General features: G+C 40.2%; 3 protein-coding genes across 3 annotated transcripts; 1 reads left to right on the forward strand and 2 right to left on the reverse strand.

Annotated features, from left to right (window-relative positions):
• Window positions 1-3,589: 3,589 nt before the first annotated feature.
• Window positions 3,590-7,025, forward strand: MPHOSPH6 (M-phase phosphoprotein 6). Its single transcript, XM_010012015.1, has 4 exons — window positions 3,590-3,699; window positions 5,242-5,332; window positions 6,318-6,415; window positions 6,881-7,025. The coding sequence occupies exons 1-4, from the start codon at window positions 3,590-3,592 to the stop codon at window positions 7,023-7,025; spliced, it is 444 nt and encodes a 147-aa protein (XP_010010317.1).
• A 5,952-nt stretch (window positions 7,026-12,977) lies between these two features.
• On the reverse strand, window positions 12,978-13,831 carry LOC104403771 (arylamine N-acetyltransferase, pineal gland isozyme NAT-10-like). The gene is given in 2 exon segments (XM_010012016.1): window positions 12,978-13,456; window positions 13,459-13,831. Coding segments are annotated over 2 exon segments (852 nt in total).
• Window positions 13,832-18,109: 4,278 nt separating this feature from the next.
• LOC104403772 (arylamine N-acetyltransferase, liver isozyme-like) lies at window positions 18,110-18,997 on the reverse strand. The gene has a single exon (XM_010012017.1). The coding sequence runs from the start codon at window positions 18,995-18,997 to the stop codon at window positions 18,110-18,112; it is 888 nt and encodes a 295-aa protein (XP_010010319.1).
• Between the last annotated feature and the right edge of the window lie 3,272 nt (window positions 18,998-22,269).

A 22,269-nucleotide genomic window follows, 5' to 3' on the forward strand; every position in this document is an offset into this window, starting at 1 on the left:
GGCGGGGACTGCGGGGTGAGCCAGCCCCTGCCCTGGCGTCTTCCCGGTGTGTCCTGACCTGTTTCCTGCCTCCCATAACCACGCTTTATACTACATCCCTGTGTGTCTTCGCGTCCCAGCAGTGCAGGCTGCTCCCCTCCAGCTTGGCCGGTTTCAGAGCGCTGTCACCCAGTTCCGGGCTGCTTAAACGCCGGCCGGAGGTCTCGGTTACCGACTGCAGGGTGTGATCTAGGAAAGCAACTTCATGTTTGCAGCAGAAGTCTTGCCTTCTTCAGGGCATCATTTGAGAGTCTTCTCTATAGAGTGTATTGTGAACGGAGAAATGACAAGACTTCTGCCCCTACCATGCACACGGGTTGAAGTTAAAGTATTAATGTTGTTCACTTTGCTTGGAAGGGATGTTAATCTTGAGGGAAAATAAAAGGTTTATTTTCTTTTACTACGTCCATTTTTTGTCTGTTTACATTGCTGGCTAATAAAACACCCAGCCTGAATGGCGGTGTTAACCGCCTTTCCCAACTCATAGACGCAAGGGCTGTTCATAATATTGTGTCTGTTAGCCTTGGATTTGTGACTGTCATGTCAAAACCAGTGTGAAATTAGTCTCCACTTACTAACTAATGGATTCTGCTTCACGTCGTGTACTACAACACCTTAATTCAGTAGAGTACAATCTCCTGTGATTGATGGTTCTTTATTGCTGGAAAACAACCAGTAAAAGTTGAGTTGCCATTAAGTTCTTTTAAAATGTTAATATCCAGTAAAGTTTTATAACAGAGTGTGACAGGGCCTTTGTGGCTTCTTGCTTGTGGTGTTTCGTTTAACCATTTTTCCCTCCACATGTTTATACGGGACTGTATTTCAGACAGTGTCTGAGAGGAGTTCAGCTGACTTCAGTTCAATATTTCACATAAAGTATACTCTGCTACAGTAGGATGGTGGAATATTTACCGCAATTAACAAATGCTGCTAATGAAAGACTAAAAGTTGTGCACAGAGGGAAAGGAACACAGCTTGCCTCACTGTCAAAAGGGAGTAGATGTTGAGCTTAATTAGCCATCAGTGTACGATAGCATAAGACTTCTGGATTGCAGCATCGTTATTTTTTCTTATTTTTTTGTAATACTCTTTTAAAGTGAAATTTCTGCTCCTGTTGTTTGCCAGTTAATTAACCCCCCTGGAGATTTCAAAAGCCAGTTCTTAGATTTTCTTCCATAAAAGCCTGTGGAGAACCAGCTTGTGAATGTGCTGCCATGACATTTGCAGGTTTACAGTCCAGGCAGCAGTAACCAGCTTTGAAGAGATGAAAAGGTTTTGAAAAGGTCATACACAGATCTTGTATTTAGCACTTCCCTTCTGCAGATCTTCTTGTTTACAAATGTTTTAATTAATCCTTTAGCAGCTGCCTCCGCAGGTGCTGATAAGATGTATTATCACAATTCAGCAGACGGGTGAAGTGGAACCCAAAGGTGATAAGTGGTCGGTGGTAGCCTTGTGAAGACCATTTGCATTAAGTACTGGGCTACATGTGCTTGATATTAAAGTGTGGCTCGTGCTTTTAGATCTTGCACCATTTGATTCAGGTGCCATTGCTTGGGGAAACTTAATCCAAATAAACCACTCTTTCTGACGTACATACTCTGTAGACCATGATGGGTCTGTTTTTTAATTCATCCGTGTGTGTTTACATTTTAGATAAATGTGATCACATACTTTTTATCTCGTTATTCCTGTACTAATCTTTAGGAACATAATCTTTAAAATGTAATGTGAAATGATTATTTAATTGGGTGCTTGTAGCAGAATTTCTTCTGTTGAGTTTTCTGACTGGCTAACCAATTTCCTTGAGCAGTGTGGTTTTCCACATGATAGATTCACTTATTTTCCTCGAGAAGATACTGTAATTTTAATTGGAAAGCTTTGATGGATTTTGAATTGACTCAGAAAACGAAAGTCAATTTTTATTTCATTAAAGATCTTGTACATTAGATGCAAATAGAAATATAAATAGAAAATATTTATTTTCTATTTCGCAATCACAAAAGCCTTGTATTGGCTTTTACCTTGGTGTTTGGTTTGGTTTGGTTTACGGGGGCATTTTGTTAAAACTGAAAAGGTGTGTGGGGTATATGTAATACATATATTATAGATCTATATTGCCTTTATATTTTAAATAAGGTCAGCAATGCATTTGGGGTTTTTTTTTGTGCAAGGGAAGTGTTCTGTGATGCCTTCTTAGGATCTATCCCCAACCAAGCCCATTTTAGTTGGGACCTGAACTATGTCCAAGCCTAGTGTTCCCCACTGGCACGTTAACTGTCAGCCTGCAGGCTTATATAAGGACAAAAAATGATGCTGCTACAAATGAGGGGGGAAAAACTAGCTGATGTAGAATTCCTCTGCAGTGTTGCACATACAGGTATGCTTTGATATCCACAAAGCAATCTTTGTACAGGAGCACGTATAAACTGTACTGGTAGACTTGCCTCTAGCTGGGAATTACACTGGTATAAATGTACACCTCTGACAGATGCAGTTATTTAGACACTTTCTATAGACCTTAAGGGAGGTCCCAGCTCCTAGGGATGTGAGAATATAAGATGGATGTTACCACAAAATTGTGGAGACTTCTGCTCTTTTCAGCATGTTTGGTTAACATTGTTAATACCTGAATTGTCACTCAGTTCAGGCACTTGAGTTGAGACATCTGGAAATAAAAGGGATGTTTCAGTAGGTCGGTACTTTTGCACTCTCAGCAATTTTATGTAGGCTGTGACAGATGTCCTCTTTTACTCACAGCTGTGAGAGAGGTTACCATTCCTACCTGCCTATTTCCATCCTCTGCCAAAAGTTGTCGCTGAGGAGGCAATTTACAGGAATGTCGTTGTATTAGGGAAAAATAGCAGTCTTACCCTCAACTAAGTTACTGGTCTCAACTAATTTGGCAGGCTGTTTCTGCAGTGAGTTAAGGTGCTTACACATACCGCTTGACTGTTACTTTGGTAGGTCAACAATGAGAATTTGATGGAGCTGGTAACATCTTCCTTTAGTACAACTCGAAACAGAAGACTTCTTTTCGTAGCCTCAGTTTCTTTTTGCACTTCCACAGGCACATTCCAGCCTTCAGAGCTGCAAATGCAAATGGAGAAAATAAGAGAACGGTTGAAAGTATAGATGTTTCCAAAAATGGGCAATCTGGTATGACCTACCTCTAACTTTGAGCTCCAGTGCCATTTGTACGAGTGGTGTTGGTGTCACATATGCAGCAATAACTAACATCAGTATGTTCTCTCATAGGAAAGTTAGAGAGTTGTAATAACTTGTAGAATCAAAACTAACCAGGAAAGGTCTGTTTCTCTCTAAGGACAGTGACCAGCAGATAGCTGTGACCAGTAGTTATTTGCTTTTCCATTACCTGTTTGCCCAAACTTAGAGGAAACCCAGAGAAAAATCACAAAAAAACTTTACTTTTATCAACTACTAAATATTATGTAATGGATAATTGTTGTCATGGAATTGTTGGATGTTTGAACATACTCATGATGCAAAAAATTGAAACTGTGTGTATATGTGTCTGTCTTTGTAGTTCATGCAAAGGGGTTTGGATGCACAAACCAAAAAAGAGCTAGAAGAAGAAGAAAAGAAGGTCATTAATGAAGAACACTGGTATCTTGATGTACCAGTCAAAAAGGCGAAAGAGTAAGCTTGAACGTTTTTGTACTTCTTGTCATCATTAGATTGTTGTGGAGTGGGAATAGAATATGCATATATTTTTTTTTTTCTATAAAACAGTATTATTGCTAACCAATTAATTGCAGCAAAAATAATGACAGACTGGCATTACAGCTTTTTTTTTGTTACCTATTTTCAGGGACATTCTCAAGGTTGCCTAGTGAAGTTTGACCTACTTTAATTTCTTGCGTGTGTTGTTTTTTTCACTTGCACATTCTTCTGGATGCATGTAATTAGGTTCTTTCAGGCAGGGACCAACTCATTCATTGCTGCTTTTTCCCTTCGTTTGCAAAAGGAAGTTTGAAACCCTGTGTTAGTAAATTCAGCTCCAGTCTCACGGTTAGGTCCATTCAGGACAGTTTTGTTTTCTTGAGTCCAGCTCACTTCAAATCCTGTTTTGAAATAGGAGAGAGCATGGCAAAAAATAAAGGAAGACTTAACTAATAAGGAAGAAAACGTCCATTCATGCTATTTACAAAGGTGCTTTAAATAGCAAGAGAACTGCTTTTAAAATTGCTCAATTTTTGTCCTTTCAGAAGAGGACAAAAATGCCACTGAGGGAGAGCATACACCAGTTTTAAAAAAGCTGGGATCCAGGGAACTAACTGTGGTTGAATAAGGTCATTGATAAAATACGTGTTTGAGGTTCAGTTGCAGCAAGGAAGGTTCAAGCTGTACATTGGGAGAATTTTTCTAACAGTAAGGCTATTGAGGCACTGCAGTAGATTGCCTTAGGAGACGCTGGAGTCTTCATCATTGGAAGACATTGGACAGGTTAGATGGATCTCTGCTGTTTGTGGTAGATGTTTAACTGATCCTACCTGAGGTAGGAGAATGAGCTTGATTACTTTAGCCTAACTTCCTGTGCCCACAGGAGTTTGTTTTACATGGGAGATGAAGAGGACGAGGGAAGAGAGACATATGTGTGTAAGGAAAAGAAGGAAGGAACAGCTCACAGAAGTGCTTTTACCTAACGTGTGTTATGAACACCTCAGGGTCATGTTTCTTTTCTCACTCTATGGTCATCAAGAGAGGGAAAAAAGGAGGGAGAAAGGGGAAATCTCTGTGCTGAACAGAGAATTGCACAGTGTTTTATACCCTGACAGACTCAGTAATGCCAAGTCTAACATCACAATGAAAAATTAATTAGAAGCTTTTGCTGGTATAGTAATGCCACCTGGAGAGTGATATTTATGTGGTATTTTTATTCTGGCAAAAGCATTCATGTAGGTGGAATCATACCAGCAAAGAACGCTTTTTGTCAGGAGAGTTAATTTTGCTTGTGGAACTGGCACAGCTTTACTGGCAAGAAGTATTCCTTTGCACTCCAAGATCCTTGTATTGGAAGATTTATCAGAGCAATTAAGCTTCAGAAAGTAGCTGATGGTTTAGAATACACTGTGGTTCTGTTTATTGGGGGGAAGACAGCAAATGCTTTTTGCATTCGCTTAATGTGATTAGTTTGAAGTGCACTGTTTGACAAAGTGCTCGGTTTGGGGTTTCATGCAGGTCCTTTATCGTAGAAGAGCGAAGCTTTGTGCTATGTGAGGAACTCCTTTATGGCAGGATGTCCTTCAAAGGATTCAATCCAGAAATTGAGGTAACATTTAAATGTTTTGAGGTAGTCTCGCATTAGGATTGAAGCTCTGCATGCTGTTTGGCCTTTTTAACACCTTCCATAAATCCTCCCATGTACAGGAAGCCCATGATTCAAACCAAAATGTTGATCAATGCAGCATCTGGTAAACAGAAGTTTTTTATCTCCTTGTGTTGATGGTCAGTAATTGCATGGCTCCTGTGGATTTTCCTTCCCTGAGGTGAGGAGACTGTCCCACATGCTGCTCACCAAAACAATAGCTCACTTTTACTCCTGCTATTTAATTGAGAGTCTAATCTAAAAACATTCAACCCCATTTATTCAACACTTACTTGTGTAAGTAAGGGCTTACAGTTCCAAAGTAAAAATTCTGAGCAAGAGACTCTTTGATTTCTTTCCCGCATAATTCATGCTGGTAGAACTACACTGAGATAGTAATAAAAATGTTACCACTGAACTGAAGCAAGAGGATTGAAGGTGTAAAGACCAAGATGTGCAAAAGGCTATGTAAGGTGAATTACTAGGGGGTTTTTAGTTACTTTGAACTTGCTCTCACTGTGACTTGGCACATTATTGCTACATGGTTTTTACTGTGTATGCTTGCAGATATTTTTCCTTCTTAACAGAACCAAAGACTGTGTGCTAACATAACAATGAAAAATTAATTATGATCTAATTCTCTGGTCTCCTGAAGATGCCTGGCATCCCCTTTAGGACGTTTGGATAGTACAATATGCTGAATACCTTGTCTCTATGTTGCCTCTTTTCCCAAAGGCAAACTCTCAAGCTCCGCAGAGTAACAGGCAGGCATGTTGCCTTTTCTTCTTGAGTTTTCCTAGCAGTATGCTCTAGCCTGAGTGGGAACAAAAGAATTATTAAATTTGATTCTTATCTTTAATGCGTTTCTCCTACCAGTGAATTTCAGCATAGTTGCCATTGTGTCAAGCTATTTCTTGTGTGGTTAAGCTATTTCTTTCTTCATTCTCAGAAGTTAATGATCCAAATGAACTCTATGAATAAGAAAGAAGAAATTGAAGTGGATGATAAAATGGAGGCTGATGTGTCAGATGCAGAAATGGCCAGAAGGTAAGTTATGTTTTATGACATAATCAATATTAGCTAGGAATATGATATATTACTGCATTATATGTGGGGAAAATAAACCCAAAAAGCAAGCAAACAAACAAAACAAAACAGAAAAACTACCAGCAGATACAGTACTTTACGGCACTGATTTTCAAGGAATTTTGGTGTGTATTCAGTGGAATCTCCATCCCCTGAATCTCAAACTCCATATAAGATTTTTTTGGGGTTTTCTGCCCTTTGTTATCCAGGTATTTCATGCTAATTTCCTCCTTGTTCCAAATTACTAACAAAACCGAATTACCAAAATGAATGATGTAGTAAGTGATAATGTAGTACTTGTGCTTCTTAAGATTCTGATGAACAGCTTTTTTACACCACTTAAGCTGGTGATTAGATTTATGATTTGCTCCACTGAAATTTTGTCTGGTTTTAGTAAAAGCTGTTAATTTTTTATTAACTTCACAGATACGAAACATTAGTGGGAACAATAGGGAAGAAATTCATGAGAAAAAGAGACCACCGTGTACTCATGGATGAAGAAGACTGTGAGAATATTGAGATAAGGCCTAGCAAAAAAGCTAAGAAAAAGTTCTTAAAACCTCGGGACTAATGTCAGCTGCACCACTGGAGCTAATGGAAACATTATCTACCAAATATAGTACACAAACTGAGATTGTTTGAAGGACTTGCTGTTTAGTGTAAAGGATAGATTTGTAAATCTGAGTCAGTTCTTATTGAAACTTTTACATACCACTCTCAGCAGCTTCTACTGTGCAATAACCCCATCATTCTTTTTAAACGTTGTGCATAACTACATCAAGTGTCACATGCAGTTTAGAGCAACATTATTTGCAATGTATGTTAACATCTGAAAGAAGTATTTGGAGTACAGCTTTGTCCGATCCAGTAAGGCAGTTCAGCTTTCACTGCTTTATTTATTATGAAAATGAAACCTTTGCTGCCTTCAGATTGAAAGAAGACCCCAGAAAAACGTCTTTTTTTTTTTTTTCTATGCTAAAAATAAGATGGGAAAAGAACAGACATAAACCCAGTTTTGTTTATTTTTATAAAGCTCATTTAAAAATAGAAGGGCTTGCAGTAAAACTTTTTTTTTTTAATAAATATATAGAGCAAGCCAAATATTGGGCAACATTTACGGTTTGACAGTTGAGCAGATTGTGAGTCTTAATTTCTGTCTTCCTAATCTTGTCTCTTTTTCAGCAAAAAAAAAATAATCCAATCTTCTAATTATCGAGGTCTTGTCGTAAAAGCGTAGTAACAGCTTCAGAAACATTTGAAAGCTGAATAAAAACTGATATTTTTTTTGTGTGTGTGTATGTGTTTAATGCTTGTGGTTTAGCTAATTTAATGTAAAACATGATGCTTAATAAGTTCTGATATCAGAGATCCTGTTTTATGCTGGTCACAGATGTCCCTAAATATTAGTTGACTGCATGACTCTGCCTGTTCAGCGTGTGATGAAGCCATCTGAAGTAATGTTAGGACAAAAACATCCTGCTCTTTGATCAGTCAGTGCTCTGAAAAATGTCAGTGTGGTCTTGCCTAAAATTGTAGCAATTCTCTGTACTCTGCTTTTCAACAGGGACTATTTCTTTCTATTACTTCATTTCCCCAGCTAGATGTCTGAGTTACTTATCCTTAATGCTGATTCTCTGGAGAAAGAGGAGTTCTTCTAAATTGAAGCAAGTAGTGGCCATTCTGTTACAGGCACAAGAGGCTTTTTGGTTTTCTTTCTTTATCAACTCCGTGAAGCAAGATGTGAAACTCAGTTTTATAAAGAGGGAGCCTGTGTGTCTGCTGGTTTTTGCCTGTGATATATGAACTACCTGTATATCAAGAGCACCTCATTAGATATTCAAGATGGATCACACATGCAAAGTGAAATACACCTTTAACTTAGTCAGGGGACCTCGTGCAGGTGAAAAGTGTGTGATTCATGATCTGAGATGCATTTCAGAGCTAATTAAACACTACTGGTTGAATTACTTAAAACCTGATCATATATTATTGCTAGCTGAAAAGAAGTTAATGATGGCAAGACATTTTTCTTCCCGTGGAAGATGTGACTTGAGCTTGGAAGTGATTTATTGTTGATCATCCCAAGAAAAACTCAGCATGTATCCTGTTATTCTTACCTGCTTATTAGTAGGAAAATTATGCCCCTCTATCTGGACACATACCTTCAATGGAGAGAGAATTTCCGCATAGCTGGTAGTTGATGGGGGGTAAAAGTGTATTCTAGTGAACCACCAGCAACCAGGAGATGTCACTGCAATTGCACACCCTGAGAGACAGTGGTTTGGAGAAGGTTCCAGTGGTGTCATGTAAAGGAGCTGGAAATGTGAGTGGTATGGTACGTCAGTGTGAGTGAACTCTAGTTAGTTTCCTAGAAAAATCTGTGATTTTGAGATTTGGGTAGGGGGAGAAGAGTGGTTCTTCTGTTTCTTAAACATTCCCAACACTGACCGTGAAGAAATGATAGATTTTGGTTTATTATATTCAAATCTGGGTGCTCAGCATTCATGTTTAGCTGGTGGCTAGATGAGCTGTTGAAGTGCTACAGTGAGACAACTACTAATTCTGAGCATAATCTCTTACTCGTGGGGAGTTACTCAGTGCACCTTTAAAAGCACCATTCGTAGTGCATTATTATAAGCAAGACGAAACTAAGAATCATCTCTACGTGACTTTTTAAATGTGTTTTAAGTGTGCAAAGTTACAAGCAGGCATTTTATGATGGGATCTTCTGAAATACCTATCTGTATTTCCGATCTTGCAAATACATATATGTATGTATTTTAGGTCTAGCTGTAGCTTCTTAGCCAGGGTAGAAACATTCTGCTGTATAAAATCTGTGCTTGAACTACTCTTGACAGAGACGTAAGTTTGGTGGTGAAATATTCATCATGTGAACCTACATTAATTTAAGATTTCTTGGCTGTGAAACAGTCTCAAATGCAGATGCATTTTCATGTGCAGCTTCCTAAGCTGTAGAACTTTCCCACATAGTCTTGTTTCTAAAAGAAAAGCAGTTCTTTGAGAACAAAAGCTAGTTGGGTAAGTAGTAAACATTTTTGTTAAAATGGCTATGTGCAGAATTCAGTGGGTAAAGAGTTATCAGACACCAGAAGTGTTTGTGCCTGTTACACCAAGGCACCTATTAAAGCAAGCAAAGCAAAGTGTGTATTGTGGTTTGTGCTCACTGACAGATCACAGAGTGTTAAGTTTAAGAGTGTCTCTTCTCAGGTAAAGTTCTTTCCCCTCTCTTTGACAGGCTGACAGTTTATTTCTTGTAATAACTGTTCATCTTGGAAACATGGAAGTATTGTACAGCTTCATCTTTCTTGCTCATGTTTCAGGTTTTGTTACTTTAATTCTGCTTAGTATTAGATCCTGAAAAGTCTGGGACCAGAGTCCAACTGAAGTGAGACATCCTGTATCCTCCCTTTAGTAATGCATGAGCTGATTAAACTTTGATTCCTTGGGTAGGGGGGAGGATGTTCAGTGGTGCCATGGAATTTGAACCATGTTTCATCTGTTATGTGTCCTGCTTTCTAGTAAGACACTCTATTGTGCAATTCTATAGTCACGGGTGGCTGTCCTTGCTATTGGGCATTGCATGTGTGTTTAATAGGCAGCTGGGCTGGGAGTCTGGGATTTAATCCAGCATTCAGATTTAAAAAAAATAGTCTCATCTTTCTGTTAATTGAAATACCATAATTTTAAATTGTATTTGGAATTAGACAAGTCCTGGGTAGGGGGTTCTGAGGTTTTGTTCTTCATTGCAACAACAGTCAACAACTGAAACTGCACAGTTGCTTAAACCTTTCTCAGTGTTAATAAAGCATAGTGGTGGTGAAGGATGTCAAACATCCCGTGTTTTCCTACTGCATTCAAATGCAAGTTTCTCTAAGAGCTGATGCTTTAAGGACTTGGTCATTTCTTTTCTTTCTGGCTGTGAGAGCATCTGCCTCTTGCAATAATGCCTTGCTAATGGAACCCCACCAGCATGAGGCTTCAGGGTTTGTTTGGTTTTGTTTGTTTTTACACCTTTCTCAACTCAAACCTTTGAGGCATTTTTGGGTCTGGCATTCACACCTCGATAACCTGTTTTTGTCAGCTTTTGGGGAGCTCTAGTTAAACTGTGAAGCTGCTCCTCAGCTGTATGTGTTGACGTTTCTTTGTGAGATTTGATGTTGCACAGTGAGGACCTGGTTATAATTGTCATCTCAAGAGGAAGAATCCCACTCAAGAGTAGTTGTCAACAGATGGAGACAGGGAGAGGGTTGAAGCCCTGTAGATCTTTAGTAAGAGCTAAATAGTAGAAGGGGGTGTCTGGTTTGAGTTGCCCATTATTGCAGGCACAGTTAAAAATGCTGATAATGAGTCCACAGACCTCTTCCCACAAAACCCTTACATACCATAACCTGAAGGGTTACCTGGGAGCAACAGCAGGAACATCTTTAGGGAAGTTAGGAGGCAAAATAACCAGTCTGTTCCTGGCTGTCCTCAAGACAAAAGGCAGCAGCATGAGAAAACTGTAGTTCATTGAGCAGACAAATATGGTTTGGTGACCTGGGTGAATTGCCAGCAGCTAGAATGGAGGTGGTGAGTGTTTTGAAGCTTGTAATGTTCCTTGGGATCTCAGGGGCCACCTTGTTTTCATCAATCATTTATAAAGGGGTAAAATTGGACCTTAGGATGAGAGAATAATACAAACACAAATTATGGAGTTAAGTCCTTAGTTCCATTATTTATAGAAAATCTTTGTTCCCCCCTCAGTTCTTCCAGTGTCCCTTGTCACCTCTTGCTTGGCCTTTGGTTCTTACAAGTACATGAGCACCCAGGCCATCAGCTGCCACCACAGCTGGTCAGTAGGGAAGAGCTGACACACACTACTACTAGCCTAGAGCTGCTGGCTGCCAAGCACAGCAGAGGAAGCTACTGGGCGTCCTCTTTGGTGGTCATCTTCTTCCTCAGCCTTTGAGCTCTTTATCCAGGAACCTGTAGGAACTTGCTATCTCCAACACTGCTGTCAAATTTTTTCATTATTGGCCTGTATGGTTCAAGAAATTTGTGGTGGGAAGTGTTGGCCAGCAGATCGATAACGTGAATGAGCAGACCTCATTTAGCTAGCAAATCATGTGTGCAGCAGTTACACAGTAGGCAATCTGTACTTAAAGCAACTCCTTTATGTTTTTACTTTATTTGTTTTCAGGTATACAGTTACAGCATTTGTGAGATTTGTGATCAGATGATTTCTTTGAGCAAAACTGTATTATCGGTAGGAGAAATCAACATTTGACCAATACTAGGGATTATTGTAGATGAGGGAGAAAGGGTGGTTTTCAGTTTTTCAGCTATTTTTTGATGCGTTTGAGAATGTTTCCCTTTTCTAGTGATTTCACCGATTCGGATTTTTGCAGAGCAGCAGGATAGGGGGAACAACAGTTTGTTAAAAATGGGGAAATGTGATTGTGAAATGATTCTAAAGAAAGAGGTTCCTTTAGATTTGGTTGTCTTTTTTTTCACTTTGATACAGCTGAATTAACATTCGTGACATGAATGCTTCTGTGCTAAGTGGTACTCGTTCAGGATACCTGTATGGACTCCCGTATTGGTTATATGCAAAGGGGGCAGAATTAAGAGTATAGTGACGTTAGCTTCATTGTTCTACCTTTCTTATACAAAAAACTTGCAATGCTAAAAACACCATGTTTCCACCCTTTTGGGACAGAAGTAAATCTAAGCTGGTTGTGACATTTAAGCCTCTTTCACCCTTTAAAGGATGATTACTTGTCGGAAGAAGAGCTTGTAGGTATCTCCTTAGAGCCCATCAGCCACAATAATGCTGCAATATATTCAGTTTTCATCACTGGAACAATATGTACATACCAGAAATTACTTTGGGCAGTTTACTGCAGTAATGGCAAAAGGAATGCACATGGTGGTAATTTTCATTTTGTACTATGTTTTGTCTAAGGGTGATGGTGAAAGAATTATGGCTCCTAATGCTCCTTTCAAGGATGACATTGTTTTACTTATATTAAAGGTAGAGAAGTGAGATGAGCTGCAGGTGGTTAGATCCTGTGAAAAATGAAGTTCTAAATGTGTACTTCATTGTCTAAATGCTCACAGATTACTTTTCTCCCTATAATAACCATAGAAAATGTGTTGGCAGCATATCACAATTAATAATCCATAGTCCTATTTATGTGCTATAGGCACTCCAAAATTCCCCAGACATATTTCTTACCCAGGTTTATATGCAGATTCAAATCAGATCCTACATTTGTGCCTAAAATTGAATGCAGTCATCTCACAGCAAATAATTCTATCTACCTGACTTAAGATTTTCTTTTTTTCTTTTTTGTTATCTACCTGACTGTGATTTTTCCCAGAGCAAAATTCACTTTAACCTCATATTAATGTATTTCTCTTTCAATTGCCTGCAAAGAATCCTGTTATCTTTCAGTGGTGATTGTGCAGAAAGCAGGAGGTACTGTATATACGTAGCATTAGTGTAGGTTTTCCTGGTCACTTAGATTGTGTAAAATCCTTTGACATTAACTGGGACAAGTTTTCTATCAAGGGTTATGTTGAATTTCTCTTTGAGGGTTTTTTCCACTTCTTCATCTTCAAGAGTTACAAATTCCACCAGATCCATATTTTCCTTGTAGTTGTATGTGGTCTCAGTGAGTGTCCACCCAATTAGCGCTCGAAAGCCATCGGTGGTCTGGAGGGTGCAGATGGACTTCTTCGTAAAGAGGGAGTCTGGAGAGGTCTGAAGGTACGTGCACTGGAAACGGAAATCTTCCACTGTCCGTGGCTCGAGGCTGAACATGTAAACTTTCCGACAGTCTTTTTTCTCCAGAAGATCGGAGTTAGAGAAGTTTTGATTGGGGATATATTGTTTCCGTCTCATTTTCTCGAGGTACCAGATGTCATTTTTTTCTGTGAAGCGAAAGATGCCGGGAGCCTGGGGCTGGTCTTTCCCCGACACAAGCTCCATCGGCTGGAGAAGCCTCCATCAACAATATAGGCTTTGCCATCAATAACTACTTTTACAAGGAGATGGGTCATGAGGGTGGCATACGCGTTTTGGTGTGGATTGAACACATACGCTCCCAGAAAGCTGGTGTCGTACCCCAGATGTTTTAGGACCCAGCCCAACAGCTGGTTGTTTTCCATGCACCAGCCACCCCGCTTCCTCTGCACAATTTTGTTATACACATGCTCCAGCTCCAAAGTTATTTTCTCCCCGCAATGGATGCTGAGGTTTTCAAAGGGAACAGCACGGATGTGGTGCTGGAATATATCAGTTAAGGTTTCCAAATCTTGTTTTTCAAGGGAACCGTTATAGCCAGTTCTTGCAAAATACTCTTCAAGGTTCATGTCACCTGTAAAGGAAGGAATTGTTTTTTGGTTTTGTTTCTTTACACCAGTGATGTATGATGCTATGAAAAACTGCCCAGGCTGCTGCCAGCAAAGATGCTTTAATCTACTGAACCTCAGCAGAGCAGTTTTTAAGGGAAACAAGTATTCATATCAGATGGTTCCCCCAGCAAAGCAAAGCAGCGCATGTGAGAGTTTGCTTTTTTTGCCTTAGAGTCATCCCTATGGCAAGAAGCTGATGCAGTTTCAGCTTGATGTGCTACAAAATGGGGATTCGCTGCATTTGCATCGTAGCAGAGGGGTTGAGAAGAAATGTAATATCACACTAGGGAGTGTTCAGGAGGGTTCATGAAAATCAGTCTAAACCCACTGTTCAGTGAAAGGAGTGTCAGTGGGGGAAGCAGTGTCATCTGCCAGTCGGAGAGAGGATAATTTGAGCCAGGATTCACATGTTCTTTTCATGAGTCTGCCACTGATTCACTGATGGTAAATGAATTGCTCGTTCAGCACATGTCAGTCTTTCTCCGCTTACAAAAAGTGAGAATGATACTCCCTGCACATTTTGTAAAGTGTCAAGTTTTATTCAGATAATTATAACTGAAAAAAACCTCTGACCTTTGCAAAAGTCGCAGACCACTGAGTCTCTTGTCTGCTCTGAGTGTTGCACAAACTCGTTTTGGTGTTGGAATAATGAATCTGAATGGAGGCGAATGACCTAAAAGACAGAGAGCACATCTCTATTCTCCACTGTGCCCTGTGTTTCACAGGGTGTCCTGAAAATGGACAGTTGCTGCTTTACATCCCTCTAGCCCTGGCCTTTCTCAAAACTCATTCCAGAGGAGGGTGTAACTGAGAATTGTCAAAGCCTCATACAGTGCATCCCTGTCTGTCCTGCCTCCAGCAGTCCCCTGTCTTGGTAGGACTCCTCACGAGCAGGATTGCTGGATGAGGAACTACTGAACTTGCTTTCTGTCTTCTAATACCATAGGAAGTCACAGTCATCTGGCTTTCACAGTGGCTCATCACGGTCTGCTGGCCACAGTTATGAGCTGGATGCTTTGTAGGTATCTGATACTGTTTGTAAAACATACTGTGGGTTGTCTGCTTGGATATGGAGCTGGGCACAAAAAGTTGTGAAGGCTTGATCCTTCGCGAAGCCAGCACCTAGTTGCTCAGCAGTCTAGAGTTACAGCAAATACTTAGCTTCTTGACAGCCCACAAAGCTACTTGGAAATCTTTTGTGCATACAGTAAGCTGAGATTTAGACACTTAATATTAGCAACTCAGGAAGACAGTTGTATTCAGATAAATTCAGTGGCGAGCTGCTGAATGTTTACTGCAAGCTCGAATTTCTCAAGGTGATTTTCAGTGACAGATTCATGATGTGCATATGTATGGTATAGAAGCAGCTGTCCAAAGGTAATGGAGAGCCCCATCAAAAACCTTTCTACAGAGAGGAAATCAGCTTCCGGTGATGCTTAAGTGTATTGTTGGAGGATATTCTCAATGTAATATTTGTTAAGTATAATGTAAGACTCATGGCACTTTTTTCTTTTGATTTGCAGAATCCAAGTCTATCCAATTCTACCCACTAAAATTGTGAATGCTGAATAAATCACACCAACAGAAAGCTGGTTTTCAAGTTTATCTTTTTTATAATTTCTCTCTGCAGCTCCGTAATATGATTGATCAGCATTAGATCTTCACTGTAGGAAATGAAAGCTACTATTCTTTTGATTTTTGAGCAGATAAAAAACTAGATACTGAACAGGTAATCCCACAAATGTGGCTGTTATTTATGCAGAGAAAAACATCAGCAGAAGAACTTCTAACTGTGCAAATGAAAGTACGCTTACAAAAATATTCCTTACCAGTACTATGCATGCCATCAGCAGTTCCACTATTAAAATATTATCTGTCTACCTTTATCCTAATACATCAGCACATGGATTTTCTGGGGTACCTCCAACCAGTTTGTAATTTCTTTTTTTTTCAGTTGTTTTTAAAGGACTGTGATTTTATTCCCATAAAGCAGAATCTATCATTAGATTGCTGTTCTGCTTCCTTTGCATTTGAAATGTTTTAAAAGTTAAAAATCTAAAATAATAACTTCCAACAAAAGGTTCTAGTTCTAAATTTGTGCCTACTATTGCATTTAAACAAAAGATTCTCTCTGATAGTCAGATGAATCTCCTCCTGAAAAGTGAGAAATGAAAGAATTGGAACCACTGTTTTACCCTCTTTAAGAGCCCGTGTTTAGCAGGTGATATTTTAGCTCTATATCCACACATTTTTATAATATTTTTCCTAAAGAGAATACTACTTAACTTACTGCCCACAACCTTTACCATCCATCATAAAGAAACTAGGTTTTCTTTTCATTGGAGGTTTCTTTAAGAAAATAAACTTACCTCTTAAGAGAGCCTTATTTATTCAAACAGGTATTCAGCTTCTGAGTTGTTTATTGCTGGGGCAGCAGTCAGTAAGGCTAGGAATGGATACAAACTGTGAGGGCTGTCTTCTTCTAAGCTCTGCTGGCCCTCGCTCCTGAATCTTAAATGCTGAGAAAGGGCAGAGTCCATCCAACATTAAGGCACGTTTTTGGACTTCACTGATCCATGAGCAAATTAAACTTTGTTTCTTTTCTATTAATAGATGTTTATGTTTTCCGCAGTCAAGACCAGAATGAACTTGTTTTCCATGTAAAATAACTGCAGTAGATAGTTGCAAACGGCTGTGTAACTTTTAAAAATGGAACTATTGTTATTTTGCAAGCCAGCACATTGTAGTGGTGGATAGTCATCTGCTTCCTTGCAGGTGCACTGCACTGCTGTAGTGTTGCAGGCTGCATGTTCCCATGCTCCACAGATACACAAAATGACCCTTCTTTGCCCCCAGAGGAATTTTTGTGATCTGTTCAAAGCTTCAGCTGCAGCAGGGAGTTATTTTGGAGGTGACACACGCACTAACAAATACTTACTTGCACAAAGTAATGTCTTTCCTCTCTAAAACTTGGCCTTCTGCATCTTCGATGTGCTGCAGAGCTGTTTGTTTCGTTCTCTCCCTGTCAAGCATGTCTCCTTTTCATCTGATGGAGGTGGGAATTCAGAGGTCCCTTTTGGAAAGTCAAATAGCACATCAGTCTGCATCTGGGAAAGCACAAGTTTTAGGCACATCAGGTGCCCCATGAGTCTGTGTGGTTGTCTAATACAGCGTCAAAGTCTTTTCTTTGGCCGAGGACCGATGCTCTTCTGTCACCTTTTTCTATGATACATCCTGTACAGTACCTGCCACAAGTACCGTAAAGGTGAAAGGCTTTTGTGTCATATATAGCATGCTGTTAAACCACACCAGTGGCATGTCCTGACTTCCTATTGTTTTCTTTTTCATCTGCAGTATTACTTAATTTAGGTAGCTTTTGTGCAGAATACTGTTTGTAATAAATATGGAGAGTTTTATCTGTAATGCTGTCATCTCTGCTTGACATCGCAGCAAGGTTAGGCCCCAGAAGTTTAGATGATGGTTTACAAAGGTTGATCTAACTTTGATTGTTTCCATTTTGGCTACCAAAAGCCTGATTTTTAAGAACTCTTGAATCATCTCTTCTTCTATTGATTGTTTCAGAGACACAGAAAAATCAGAATCAGAAAAATTAGAGAGCTTTTGGGGTTTTTTAAGTGCTCTTGCATAAATAGCTCACTTTAAGTCAATTTCTCATAAGGGACTAGGACTCAAGTCTGTAAACTTATTTCATCATAAGCTAATCAGTACCTAATAGTGGCTTGTTTTGAGAAGGTATTAACCCCTTTTTTTTTTTTATGAAGTGTCTGAAAGCCAAATTCAGCTCAACTTTCAATTTCAGCCTGTTAAAGGAAGTGAATAATTTGTAAAACTCTGCTGAGAAGAAGGTTGGAAATAATACCAAAAAAAGATTAGAAGTCTTTTGTGTAAAATTGTAACACAGCTGCTCCTTCTGTATCACTTTGGTTTTCTTTGCCACAAAATATATCTGAAATAGAATGAGATCCAGAGAGGTGGAACAAAATGTTATTTCAATATGAGCAAATTAGAGGTAGTAAGATATCTCAGTTTCTAAAGGAGTAGCTTAAGAAAAAACACGCAATTTTTATATGCAGCTAATTAGCAATGTGCTTGAATTTACCAAGCTTTGTGTCCACCTGAGTAGCTCAACTTTAGAATCAGATTAAATGCCATTAATGTTAGTTTTGGAACTTTTTATATTGGCTATTTAAAGATCCATCTAGCACAGCATTAGGATTAGATCATATCCACTAAATTAGGTGGCAAGCCACGAACATTTACTGGTGCGAGTTTGTTCTCCAGCACTACACCGAATTTGTCTTTCAGTGTCTTCTCAACCTCCTCATCCGTAAGAGTTGTGATCTGCACCAGGTCCATATCCTCCATGTACTTATACTTCACCTTAGTGAAGGTCCATCCAACTAAGGAATAAATCCCTTCAGGGATCTGGAGAGTGCAGATTGACTTCTTCTGAAGTATGTTATCTGGAGACACTTGTAGGTATGTGTTTAGCTCCTGAAAGTCGTTTATATGTCGTGGCTCAAGAGTGAATGTATATATCTTCCTGATATTTCCCGTTTCTGGAGCACCAGTGGCAGGCTCACTTTCCGCAGGAATATAATGCTTCCTTTTGACTTTCTCCAAGTACCATGTGCCATTGTCTTCCATGAAGCGGAAGATGCCGGGGGTCTGGGGCTGATCTTTCCCAGAAATCAGTATCAATGGCTGCCACGACTGGTAGGGACCTCCAAATCCAGCATCTACTATGTAGGAATTTCCCTTGATCACCACTTTCAGTAGGATATGATTCATCTCAGCAGCATATGCTCTCTCTGCTGGTTCATAACTATTTCCTCCAAGAATACAGACATCAAACCCTAACTCTTGCAAGGCCCAAAATAAAAGGTGGTTGGTTTCCAGGCACCATCCACCACGTTTCTTCCTCACAATCTTATTGTAAGTAGCTTCTAAATCCAGTTCAATGGTCTCCCCACAATGCATGCTGAGGTTTTCAAAAGGAATTGCCCAGATGTGATGCTGGAAGATGACTGTTAAGGTTTGCAAGTCTGCATCCTTATGGGACTCATTGTAAGAAATCCTTGCAAAATACTCTTGAATGTTCATTTTGCCTGTGTGAGTAGAAAAATAGGCAATTACTGTTGTGCAGCTGTCAAGGGGTTCACTTTTATTACCGTAGCATAGGTTAACCAGCCTGCAAATGCAACCTAGGCTGAGAAACCTGTGCCCTTGATAGATGCATGCAGGCTAGACCTGCCTGTATTATCTGTATTAAAAAAGAGATGAGGCTAGGAGGAGGTGACAATAAAGCTTTGTCTCTCTCAGATGTTGTATTCAACACAGGTGGCTGTCTTTCCTATGGGAAGACATTGCACATGGCACAATAGAATCTCTGGCCCTGGATGGGGGTCCCATGTGACAAAAAACTTATAAAACTGATAAGAAACATCTTTGTAGAAAAGCTGCTGGACTATAGCAGCTTGAAAGTCACAGCAATTTCTTGCTGTTTCTTTTACTGTAATAGGTAAGCAATTCTTTGTTTATCTCACAGGTAATTTAATTGGGAAGTTTTACATTCATGGCTTCAGCAGCTGGGATTAACATCTCAGTGTGTCACCATTTTAGACAGGCTTCTATGTGAAGCAGAGTGTTGTTTTCTTAATGTCTGTAGTTATCCTGTGGAGTTCAGACAAAGCTTTGACCCTGGCTGTTGAAAGGAAGGAACTGTTAATTTTCCTAACCTAGGGGTCAGACGATAGATAATTACTAAGAATACATTCAAGGTATATTCATTGGCTTTTGGTTTCTTTTACCATGTTTTACAAACCAAACCACTTTGGTTTAGCTCAGTTTATTAGATGTATTTTGTGTCTTCATGTCTCTGATCCCCTTTTCTTTCATTAACCAAAAGAGATTGTTATTGGTACTGGCTGCATGGCCAAGATGCAAAACATTCCCTGTAACACTTCTAATCATCTAACTTACCCGATATTGGCAAGAATTTCTTTTGCCTTTAATTTAGATTTAATTTGGCTTTTCTTCCATGAAACAATATATGTTTTCCAGAATGATTCATAATTGGCTTATGACTGTATTAATTTCCAGAAGGTCTGAAACCTCACAGCAGCCTTCCTGCAAAGACCTACAAGGATGCCAGAGAGGGACTCTTCATCAGGGACTGTAGTGATAGGACAAGGGGTGATGGGTTCAAACTTCAACAGGGGAGATTTAGGTTGGATATAAGGAAGAAGTTCTTTACTGTGAGGGTGGTGAGGCACTGAAAACTGAGGCCCAAAGAAGTGGTGAATGCTCCGTCCCTGGCAGTGTTCAAGGCCAGGTTGGACAGAGCCTTGGGCAACATGGTCTAGTGTGAGGTGTCCCTGCCCATGGCAGTGGGTTGGAACTGGATGATTTTAAGGTCCTTTCCAACCCAAACCATTCTATGATTCTATGATTTCTTGCTCCTTGAAATCAGTTGCACATTCCCTGGATTTTCCAAAAATCATTTGATGTAGATAAGATGGGAGAGGTTACTTTCCAGCAACTATTCTCAGCTTTGGTCCAGCTGCTCCCCTAGGAGTGACCAGCAGTTTGACCTGATGTCCAAGTGCTTGGAGCTTTTAAAAATCCTACCTCAGATACATAGGTGTAAATACCCCCAACCCAGCAGGTAAGCACATCAAGTGACCTAGCCTCTAGATTTTAACCCCAACTTTTGTGCTATCAGCACAACTCACTCAATTTAGTTGTTTTACTCCAGATCTGCACTAGTACAGAACTCAGACTGGCGGATGCAAAACCACGGGAAAATGTAAAAGAGTAGAGAACTATCCCAATAAGGGAGTAAGAAGTAAACATTATTGCTTCAAAAGAACCCAATGAACTTACACAAAACCCAGCAATGTATCTTTGATATTGCATTTTATTTTTTTTTCCATATATATTTTATATTTTACTTGTTCTAGGACAAGGGCACCCATCTTCTTGGAAACACTGGTTGTAAAAAGCCATTCCCCCCCAACAGACAGCACTCATGTTCACTAGCAAGCTCATAATGTGGTCCTCATTTTTCTGTCTATTCCTACTTCTAGACATTTTGTGTAGCCAGCTAGAAACACCTGTTCCCTGAACTAGCATGAAGCTGAGCCTCTGATCAGGAGGGTCTCAAGTGAGCCTGTTAGCCTGGTGGGTCTGACACACCGTCCCTGCTCTGGGCCAGCAGCAGAAGACCTGATGCCCTCCCTGCAACCTGTCTCCTGGGGCTGGGTGTTCCCCATGACCCTGACAGTGTATAACCAGCTCTCCTCTTCCAACCATCAAGAACTTCCAAAGGTGCTGGCAAGGAGGCTTTGGGAAAACACACTTTGGGAAATGCTCAGCCCATGCCTCAGTTTCCCCATCCGCCCCTTCTCCAGCCTCATCTATTTAAAGTATAGTGGAGACAGCCTCGTGGTGGCTGGCAAAATGAATTCTGATCTCAATGAATACTAGAGTGGTTGAAGTATAATAAAGCTGCAGCACAAAACTGTTGGTGTTAGGGAGCATTCACATAAATCAGTCTTTACTCCCTTGCCTTGCCGCAGGCAGCTTTTCCTCTCTGCACAACCATTCCCATCGCGGTAGTGATGGGGCTGCAGCAGCGAGCAAGCTCTCACTTGGGATGGTTTGTATTCCAAAACCAAGTTGCCATATATCTTAAGCCTCAGTCCGGATCTCAGCCTTGTTTACTTTTGCTCCTGCAACAGCCAAGCTTCATTCAGCATTCCTGCAGGTTGGTGGGGAGTGAGATGCAGCTGTGGGCTCTGCCTGTCTGCAAGCATCCCTTGGGACCACTGTTTCCTCTCAGAATTAGGCTGAATATTAAGAACAGTTCCCTGCTAGAATTCATGAGAGGCTTCCAAGATTGGATCCTCTTGCACATGCCTGTACCGTTCATTTGATTTTAAGCTACACTGCAAGTCAGCGGCTGGGTTTTTCATACGCTCTGGTTCAGCATAAAGGGGTTAGTTTAAGTCTCTATGCAATTGATCTTTGTACTTGGACAACACCCTTGCAAGGCAACGCACGCTGTCAGCCTTAGGGTTGCTGCAATTTATACTTTGCTAATATGCCTTCTGTGCTAAGCATGTGGTATCCAGACCCACAGGGGTGGGCTTTTCCAAACCGGCTGACCCACACCGGGAAGGTAAAGTTAAAGATCAGACACCCGACCACCTACCTCTCAGCCAGCGAGCTCAGCCTTGCTGCCCTGGTTTGCTATGAAGTTCCCAGGAAGATTTCTTCCTGGAACTACTGCTCTTAAAGGTCCAGGCTGCCTTTACTGCCTGGCAAGGACAGCCTTATCCTCTAGCAGGGCAGGAAAAGAGCGGGGAGAGTTT

The sequence above is a fragment of the Nestor notabilis genome, unplaced genomic scaffold, assembly GCF_000696875.1.
Source record: "Nestor notabilis isolate BGI_N333 unplaced genomic scaffold, ASM69687v1 scaffold6493, whole genome shotgun sequence".
In the NCBI taxonomy this organism is placed as follows: Eukaryota; Metazoa; Chordata; class Aves; order Psittaciformes; family Psittacidae; genus Nestor; species Nestor notabilis.